This window comes from Vollenhovia emeryi, unplaced genomic scaffold (assembly GCF_000949405.1).
Source record: "Vollenhovia emeryi isolate VEMERY1.0 unplaced genomic scaffold, V.emery_V1.0 DF939548.1, whole genome shotgun sequence".
Lineage (NCBI taxonomy): Eukaryota > Metazoa > Arthropoda > Insecta > Hymenoptera > Formicidae > Vollenhovia > Vollenhovia emeryi.
The window spans coordinates 21,193-31,840 of NW_011966818.1; the positions used below are offsets into that span (position 1 = coordinate 21,193).

General features: G+C 44.8%; 1 protein-coding gene across 1 annotated transcript in view; it reads left to right on the forward strand.

The window, feature by feature from the left end:
- The window catches only part of LOC105557253, an 8,473-nt gene extending 5,360 nt beyond the window's left edge, over positions 1–3,113 (forward strand). Inside the window, exons 5-8 of the mRNA XM_012004437.1 lie at positions 100–1,298; positions 1,358–1,575; positions 1,670–1,906; positions 2,177–3,113. Coding sequence (XP_011859827.1) covers positions 100–1,298; positions 1,358–1,575; positions 1,670–1,906; positions 2,177–3,113 — 2,591 coding nt within the window. The remainder of the gene's footprint in view (positions 1–99; positions 1,299–1,357; positions 1,576–1,669; positions 1,907–2,176) is intronic.
- Positions 3,114–10,648: the final 7,535 nt, after the last annotated feature.

A 10,648-nucleotide genomic window follows, 5' to 3' on the forward strand; every position in this document is an offset into this window, starting at 1 on the left:
GGGGATTTTAAAACAGCGGTGGAATGTTTAGTGGTACCGGAAATCACAGTTACCACAAGTCAAGTTAAATACAACTCCCAAGGGATACTAAATTGGCAGACCCCACATACGACAAACCAGGACCTATAGATATGCTTTTCGGCGCAGGAGTATATTGGAAAATTATTATTGGCGCACTGGAAAATCACATCAAAGGAAGACCTGCTCTACAGAATACGCATCTGGGAGTGATCATCGGTGGAGAATTGGAAGAGGAGCTTATCAACACGTTGGATTGTTGCAATGTGGTCACTAATTCACAGCTACAGAGTCAGCTGCAGAGGTTTTGGATCCAAGAAGAGGTTCCGGAGGTTTGTCCATACTCGCCAGAGGAAATGCATTGTGAGAATTTATTCTCTAACACTACTACACGACAAGATGATGGCAGATTCATCGTTCGGTTGCCAATTCGTTCGCATGTGAATTTGGGAGATTCTATGCCACAGGCTATTAGAAGACTCAGTTTCTTGGAGCGATGCTTATCTAAGGATCCAGAGTTGAAGAAATCTTATAACGAGTTCTTAAGGGAATACCTACAACAGGGTCACATGTCAGCAGTCGAAAATCAGAGTGAGGTACTTGCGCAGGAGCATTATGTTATTCCACATCAACCAGTTTTCCAACCCGAAAGCACGACAACAAAGTTACGAGTCGTTTTCGACGCTTCTTCAAAGACTACAAGCGGCGCATCACTGAATGACACGCTGATGCCTGGACCGAATTTACAAGCCGATCTACAGAGAATATTGATTCGATTCAGAACGCATGAATTTGCTCTGACGGCGGATATAACATCAATGTTTAGGCAAATTTTAGTAGATCATCGGGATCGAAACTTGCAATTGATTCTGTGGCGTGATGAAAAAACGCAATATCAACAATTATATAAATTGAATACTGTTACTTATGGAACGGCAAGTGCCCCTTTCTTGTCAATGCGATGCCTCAAGGAGTTGGCAAATATCTACAAACGAGAATTTCCATTGGCAGCTAAAGCGATAAAGGAGGACTTCTACATGGACGATGTTCTGTCTGGAGGACCTACACTGAAAAGTGCAATAACATTGCAAACTCAGTTGACGAAAATGTTGGCACGTGGACATTTTCCTTTGCGAAAATGGAGAGCAAACCATCAAGACGTACTAAAACATTTGTCAGAACACAGCAGAGCAGACAATTTGCTCGTGGTAGACAAGGATCAGCCACTTAAGACGTTGGGACTTCTATGGAATGCGACCACGGATACTTTCCAATACCAGGTTACGTTAGAAGGAAATGCATTAAATACAAAACGGAATGTGTTATAAAAATTGCACAGGTGTTTGATCCCCTTGGATTAGTAGCGCCAGTACTCATCGTTGGAAAGATCATCATGCAGAAGATATGGCAGCAGCAAGTGGAATGGGATCAAGAGCTACCGAAGAACTTAAGAATAGCTTGGGAAGATTATAACACATCGCTTGCTAGATTGAATGACATAAGAGTACATAGGAATGTCAATATTCGAAACCAAGTGTCGACCTTCGATCTTTATGGGTATCGAGACGCGTCAGAAGCAGCATATGGAGCATGTCTATGCAGTCTACAGAGATAAGCAAGGGATAAATCATTCGGAGTTAATCTGTGCAAGAGCGAAGGTGGCACCGCTGAAGACTATATCTTTACCGAGGCTTGAGTTAGAAGCCGTCCTCTTGCTAGCGCAACTGTACAACATTGTCAAAAGGTCCTATAGAGACAAAATAAACAAGGTCAGACTGTGGAGTGACAGTATGATAACGCTCAGCTGGATAAAGACACCACCGCATCTACTCAAGACATTTGTAGCCACTCGGGCATCAAAAATTCAGGGTCTTACAGAGGAAGCCACGTGAGCACATGTATCGTCGGAAGGAAACCCGGCCGACCTCTTATCAAGAGGGGTTTCAGCAAATCGTTTAATAGAAGAACAATTGTGGTGAAATGGTCCTTGCTGGTTAAGAGAAGGCAAGCAACCACCCCCTGCAATGGAAAGTCCAGAGATTATATTACCCGATTTGAGATCCTTGTCAATCAGTCTGATGTTGACTCACACGCGCCAACGTTTAAGAAAGTATTCCTCATACGGTAAACTATGTAGAATTGTAGCTTATTGTTACAGGTTCTTAGAAAGCTGTAGATCGGGCAGGAAAGCAACGCCACTTACCGCGGCCAAGCTGGAACGAGCGGAAAGAATCATTCTACGATGGGTTCAACAAGAAGCTTTTCCCGTGGAGATTCGATATCTACAAGAAGGCAGACCATTCCCACGAAAAAGTCAGTTACGCGCACTGTCTGCATACATCGATGAAGAAGGTTTGATCAGTGTAGGAGGTAGGCTGCAACACGCGGAGATCAAATCGGAACAGAAAAATCCCATCGTCTTGCCTACAAAACACCATGTCACCAGTATTATTCTACGCGACCGGCACGAACGATTGCTTCACTGTCCACCGGAACAATTGTTGCACGATGTACGCCAGCGATTTTGGCCAATCAGCGGGAGACGAGAAGTACGTAAGATCATCAAGAAATATGTTAAATGTTATCGTATCAATCCAACTACAATGGAGATCAAGATGGGTGAGCTTCCTGCCGAGAGAATTCGGAGTGTGGACCGACCATTTACCATCACAGGTATAGACTACGCGAGTCCAATTCAAATTCGAGAAAGCAAACGCAGAGGAAGAATCCATGTCAGCAAAGGATACGTTGCCGTGTTTGTTTGTACAAGTACAAAAGTAGTGCACCTAGAAATGGTAACGGATCTATCAACCGACGCATTCATCGCTACTTTACGAAGGTTTATCGCTCGCAAAGGACTGTTCTCTCAAATATTATCGGATAATGGCACCAACTTTGTGGGAGCAGCTAAGCATCTTAAAGAATTGTACGAGTTCTTAATTAAGGAACAAAAATCAATCGAATCAGAATTGGCGGAACATAGAATAAAGTGGCGCTTCATCCCACCTCGCGCTCCTCACTTTGGAGGATTATGGGAGGCAGCGGTGAAGAGTACCAAGAGACATTTACACACTATACAGAATGACGCGTTCTGACGTATGAGGAGTAAGTATAGCACTCTTCTCGCTCAAATAGAAGCTGTGCTTAATTCGCGGCCATTAACCCCGCTCTCGAGCGATCCGTCAGATCTTTCTGTTTTGACACCAGCACATTTCCTAATTGGGAGCTCACTTCTGCAACCAGGGCAGAAAAGTTACCTTGATGCTCCAGAAGGCTGTCTATCCAGATGGCAACGAGTTCAAAAATTAAGCCAACTGTTTTGGGAATGATGGAGGACGGAATACTTGCAAGAATTGCAGAAGAGGACCAAATGGACAACTTCCAGCAATAAGGCTGTGACTTTCTTTCCTTGCTACGGATAGCTCGGAGTATGGACCGAGGTCCGGGCGGCGGGAATTGGCCAATAGACTGCATGCTCTGTTCGTTTTCCGTCTTTTATTCTTTCATCTGCCCTAGGCTAATATAATACAGTTCCCTGCGCTAATGACTTCTAATATCTTAACCCTACTGTCTTATTATCTAGTTTCTTAATATCTAGTGCCTTAACATCTAAACGCCGGTCGTATTCTCCCCGGGTCTGGTCGCGGTGCGACGACGCGGGGTTGCGGCGGCGCAAGCGCGTTCCCCGATCGCGAGCTCGGTGTCGAAGTCAGCCCCTCGGGTCGGGGCCTCGGTAGGGCGGGCGGACGGGGCGGGCGTGCTCAACACGCACGTCGGTATTGAAGGAATGTACTCAGCACGTACATCGGGGTCGGTGAGACGCGCTCAACACGCACGTCGGAGTGTCGGCCGTACTCAGCTCGTACGGTAGGATCAGAAGGATATGCTCAGCACGCACGTCGGGAAGGGGGGGCCCCGTTCAGCACACGAGGCGATGGAGTCTCTCTCGAAGCTCAGCTCGCTTGTTGAGAGCATGTGCCGGCTCAACTCGCCGGGCGGGAATGGTGCTTCGGTGGGCGCGCGGTGCCGTTATATAGGCGCAAGTGGGAGGTGAGCGGCAGAGAGACGAGGCGGGGGATCGCGCGCAAGGAGGGGGTGCCGGAGCTATACGCGGTGTTCGCTGGCGACTCGTTACAAGGCGAAAGAAGGCGACCTGGTCATAATAAAGGAAGATAATCTCCCCCCTCTCCAGTGGCGATTGGGTCGAATAATGCAAGTACACCCAGATTCGGATGGTGAAATAAGAGTCGTCACATTACGAACTTCGAGCGGAATATTTAAAAGGCCTGTCAGGAAGCTGTGCTTGCTTCCAATAACGGATTTTCCTGAAGGTTAAAGAGAAGATAAAAGACAATCGACTGCGAATTTCATTTATTAATTGCCTATTATAATCAGTTCACTAAGTTTATCATTAAGTTAGTTTAAGTTGAACACTTTAATTTTATATTCAAATTTATATTGAAAGTTCTTTCAAGGTGGCCGGAAGATGTTCATGCCTATGCGCATTCGCGGGCCTATTCTTTCTGCGCTTGCGCGGATCTTAGTTAGAGTCAGAGTTCGTGCCTGAGTAACGGAATCTGAGTTGTTCGTTGCATCAGAGCGTCAGCCAGATAAAGAAAACTGTATTGCCAAAAGACACCACGGGCTTAATAAACGATAGAACCTGAAGCAATTGTTATCATTAACAAGATGTCTATAGAATTAATGGAAGAAAAAATACATCGAACAATAGACCTATTGAATAAATTTAGTAAAAGATCGTATTGCACGATAAGAGAATTTGCAGCGTTTATAGGTACACTAGTTTCTCGGTGTCCGGCGTCAAAATACGGGATAATTTGTGTGAGACGATTCGAGAAGGAAAGACTTCGCGCATTAGAAGAGAATCAAAATAATTTTGATGCAATAATGACCCCCTCGGTAGGGCTAGAGGAAGAATTTGCATGGTGGAAAAAAAACATTCTACTCACGAGCGCGCCAATAACCGAATCGGTTTATATAATAACTTAAAAATTTTTTCCGATGCCTCTTTCACGGGATGGGGCATTTCTTGTGAAAATCAGCGCAGTCACGGGTATTGGAAGGCGGAAGATTTAGAATTACACATCAATCTATTAAAACTTAAGCTTTTTTCGGTTTGAAATGCTTCGCAAGTAACAGACGAAGTTGTAATAACATATTACGCTTAGATAATATAACAGCGATTGCACATATTAATCGCATGAGAGACAATCGTTACGAAGGTCTCCGTTCCCTTATCAGAGAAATGTGGCAATGGTGCGAGCGAAGGGACATCTGGATTACGGCTTCCTATATTCCTTCCAAAGAGAACGTTGAGGCAGATTATGAGTCACGGAGACTGCAACCGGAAACAGAATTCGAACTAGACGGTAGCGCCTTCCAGGAGATAGTAAAAGTTGTTGGGCAGCCAAAAATAGACTTATTCGCCTCAAGAGCAAATGCAAAATGTCGTAAATACATGTCATGGCGGCAGGATCCCGGTTCAATAGCCATTGACGCATTTACTTTAGAGTGGAAACTATTTTTTTTCTACGCTTTTCCTCCTTTTTCCGTAATATTAAAAGTTTTAAGTAAAATTCAACATGAAGGCTCAGATGGTATAGTGCCATATTGGGAGACACAACCATGGTTCCCTCTATTTTTACCATTACTCGATGCTGAGCCCATTATTTTCCAACCAAACGAAAAATTGATACGGTCTTCTTACAGAGAAACACACCCTTTGTGGCATCGTCTTTCATTGGTGGCCGGCAGACTATTAGGGAAGACTTCACCCGGAAGGAAGTTCCACGGGAATCAATAGATATACTAATAGCATCGTTATCAGAATCATCACTCCGACAATATAATTCCGGTTTTAAAAAGTGGTGGGGATTTTGCCAAAAAGAAGAAATCGATCCCTTTTCTGGTTCTACGAATAACATATTATCTTTTCTCACAGACGAGTTCAAGAAGAAGGCAGGGTTGCCAGATTGGGCGATTTATCGCCATTTGGGCTATCTCACCGGCGAAATGGCTATCGCTAAATCTAAAAAATCGCCTGTAGCCCAAATGGGCTATCTGAAATCTCATTTTCACGATTTTGGGCTCTTAATTTGCAAAATTTTTTCTAATTTTCGTAAATGCTAGCACGAGACATATTTCCTGTTGCCAAGTTATAAGTATGTTCAGAATTCGTTCGGAGTTTAGTTAGAAAGTCGAAAATCCCTACAAAGATTGTTTGCTGAATGCATCCTCTATTCGAGTTTCAAACATGGTATGTAGATACACACGTATCACTGGTTTTTGACTGTGATTGGCCGAATTTTATGGCTCCTGTCCATTGGACGCGGTAACGTTTGCAGCGCGGCGGAACTTGATTAGGGTAACCAGCAATTAACGTCTCGTGCGCTCGGAGCTGGATTGGCTAGTGCTAGTTTCCCTAGCTAAGTTCCACCGCGCGGCAAACGTTAACGCATCCAGTGGGCAGGAGCCATTACGGTTACGTCACAGTATAACCAGTATGGGCAGCACTCTCTGTCGGCACCTTTGATCTAGGCGTTCTCAATTTTCCGCCATGTTTTTATTCGCGCCAACAGTGTATCAACGGCTAAAAGTGCCTGGGCCCTTTTCAGGATCGTATCCAGGAAAGACGCATACGAACTGGTGTACATTATTTTGTGAGAGTGTAGAACACGGTCCCCACGAGCGGGACTCAGGAGGTAGGGGGAGGACCGGATCATGCGCATGCTCAAAGATTCACGAGCATAGAAGGTGATAGCGCGCATGGTCTCGGCCTCTTTCGTTCCGGAGCCACGGCGAAGACGAGAGGTGAGAACGGCCGCTCGGAATGTGTACGATATCGTCAGGGCACGTGGAGGCTTCTTGAGCCAATACGAGGACGTCTGGGTACGTGGAAGGCTCTGGAGCTGGTGCGAATACATCCGAGACGGGAAAGCCGATTCAATAAGTTAACTCGAATCGCCTACTATCATCTTGGGAGTCTTGGGCCCCGTCCGGAAGCAGACCGAGTGTCACTGCGTGGTCCGTAAACGGCTCCGGAGCAAGAGAAAGAGCCATCGAGGGACCCGCTCCATTGTAGATGAGTAGCAGTTACGCCTCTCACCTCTTCCTCTTATTGTTAGTCCTAGTTACCATGATAACATAGATATATACGAGCGACCAAATTGCCGCTAGAAATTGTATGCCGCCGATGACTTTCGTTGACCGGGTGATTTCGAATCATAAACATAACGCACACAACCAATATAGATCGTTCTACTTTTCTTTATATATCATGACTTCGCGATAAATCGTATCGCGATACCACGGAATTGTTACTCTTGTCAAAGGAGACTGGCGAAATTGCGGATCTGGGAGATCTCAATATGCGACAGCGGTTAGAAAAGTAAGGTTTAACATGTACATGCCGACCACGCTGTCTAGCATGGCGGAAGGGAAATAAAGCATTGTCGATTACTTCACGGAATTCCTTGTAAGGCCATAACTCTGATCTTGAATACCAAGGCAACCCGAATCGGAGGCCTCATATAGCGAGGTGAAGAAGAGGGTTACCTTACAATTGGCGCCCAACGTGGTATTCGAAAGAGTCTAGAAATAGAACCGGGATAATAAAAGCAGAGTATGAGAGATTGGAAATAGTAGTGTATGGCCGAGGAGGAGAGGAACATATATGTAACACGGACGGGAAGACAGGCGAAGCAAAAGTATAACAGTTACAATTTTGTAGGAAAGAAAGAGAAAAGACAAAACATGCCTATAATGGAAAGGGACCCGTTAGCAGAAATTGCGGCGAGCGAGATGGAGCGAAGCAGGGAGGAAATAAGCCGGATCCAGGAAGAACTAGAACGTGCGCGGGCAGAATTAACGGCACTCCGGGCAATAAACGATCAGCAATCGGCAGGGACGAGTGAAAATACAGGTCAGAGAGTAGAGGGACAAAACATACAAATGATGCTAGGACAGTTAGGTCGTTATAACTTAGATATTAAAATGCCAACGTTTGCGGACGAGATATCCGCTAATCCCGTGGAGTTCCTCGAACAGATAGAAAAATTTTTCAGGGTTAAAAATATAACTGACGAGAATAAATTAGTAATAATAGAGCAAGCGTTAGAGGGTAGAGCCGGATTATGGAAAGATTTGCACAGCGAAATTCTAACGTATGAAGGATTTAAAGAGAGCTTCCTAAAGGAATTTTATTCAATTCAGGCCAAGGTACAATTTAAAAACGCGTGGTTGGAAAAACGGTATAGAGAGGGAGAGGGATCATTGCAATTATATTACTATAGCCAAAAAAAGAAATCGCGATATTTCGTGCCGCAGTTACCGGACTATGAAATAAACTTTCAAATTATTCAGCAATACCCTCTCAGGGTTAGGGAAACATTGGCAACCGTTGATCCGAACAACAGTAGCGCGATAATCCAAACATTAGCTAACCTTGATGGGCTCCGATCCGAGCATGAGCGCGAAGGCCATCGACCGCGGTACTCGAGTCAGAGAATGCGAAATGTCAACACGCCGGATTTAAGACAGCAAAATAATTATAGTGAAGGACGGTCTGACGAATATAACAAGGGAGGCTTTTCGAGAGGTAGATATGAGGAATATCCGAGGGGCAACCAATTCCGGCGAAATGACTACCGAGAAAATGGAAATCAATTTCATAAAGAAGATAGGTACAATCGCGATGACGGTCGACGAGGCGCGCGGGGGGGGCCAGTGTCATGAGAGGAGAGAATCGCGGATAGGGGGAGAAGAGGGGACGAATCGGAGGACAAACGAAACGAAGGGGGGATATGAAAAAACGATACGGGCAATCGCCGTGCCCGACGATAGAGACCGCGGAATCTCGCCTGAAAGGGAAGAACGAGATAGGGGCGAAAGCGTGGGGATACGGTCTGAACAGTTAAACTAAGGGTAGGTGCGATGAAACAGGGTCCGGCATCGCATCGAATAAAAAATGACCTCGAAAAAAATTTAGGATATGATATTGAGGAAAAGACGGACGCGCGAACACACAAAACGAATCACCATGTAATCCGATGTCCACATCTAAAGGCCAGGATAGTTAATTACTGCGAGACTACCGTGTTGGTGGATACTGGAAGTCAATTATCGGCGGTGTCGGAAAAATTCTACCAAGAGATAAAGGGAAAGACTAAGCTTAGAGAATTGCCCGTGAGTAGCTTAACAGTGTCTACCGCGATAGGGAAACGATCAGTTACCGTGACGCGCCAAGCCTTCATCAAAATAGAAATAGGTAGTGTAGTTGTTGAGAGCTCTTTTTTAGTGATACCGGGATTAACGTCTGAGCTAATAGTCGGTCACGACTGGTTGGCGCAAAATCGGGCAGTAATTGATTACAACCAAGGTAAAATAATAATACATAACGAAACAATAAAGGACGATGAAATAATATTCGAGCGAAACGAACAAGAAATAGGGACTTACGATAAAATCAAGAACGCCGTCTCGGTTTTTGTGTTAGGGATAAGAGAGGTAGAAGGAGACTCAGATATAAGTGAAGGAAGTATCGTCGAAGAATTAGACAAAGAAGTAGAAGTCAACAAGGATAGTATAACAAAGCCCAGCGAGAATCAAACTAGTGAGGACTTAGAGAGGAATAAGGGGGGAATTCGCGAAAATAAAAGTAGAGACGAAACGCCGGAGAGAGAAAAAACACGGACGAATAAGAGAAATAGATCAAGGGAGGTAAGCCCGGAAACCAGGGAGGTACAAGAAATCTACCAGCACGTTAGAAAAAATTGCGACGACGCCAACAGGGGTGAAGGGGTGAAGATATTTTCGGATCGCGGTAGAAAAAGGGATATCGAGAAATTGTTTAGAGAATTTAGAAGCGTGTTTTCCGATAAACCGGGTCATGCCAAAGGATACGAGCATAGGTTAACCTTAAAGAAGGAGAGGCCAAAAATAAGACACAATTATCCCATTCCACATGCATTGAGGGGCGCGGCAAGGGAAGCGATAAGGAAAATGCTAACCGACGACATCATTGAGAGAAGCATAAGCTCATACTGTAACCCTCTAAGAATAGTAAAAAAGGAAAACGGCGAGGTAAGAATATGTTTGGACGCACGCTATCTGAATGATGCAATAGAGGATGACAGGGATCCCCTCCAGTAATTAATGAATTGATACAAAAATATTATAAATCTCGATATTTCACAAAGCTGGATCTGACCCATGGGTATTGGCAGATCCCGTTGCACCGCGATTCGAGACCCATGACCGCGTTCTTGTTTGAGGGGAAAACCTTCCAGTTTAAGAGGGTACCGTTCGGGTTGAAGACTGCTGGGAGCGGATTTATGAGGGCCCTGGGTATGGCGTTAGGAAACCAGTTTGAAGATTATGTATCATGTTACATCGACGATATTCTGATAGGAACAGAAACCTGGGAGGAACATGTTAAGATCCTCCGGGGAATATGTGAGCGATTAGTTCGGTATAATTTCACATTGAATCCAAACAAATGTCAATTTTTTGTGAAAAGCGTATCCTTCCTGGGGTATCGGATATCGTCTGATGGAGTTGCGCCCAAACAGGATAAGTTAGAGGAGATAGTTAGATTCGAGGAACCAATGAA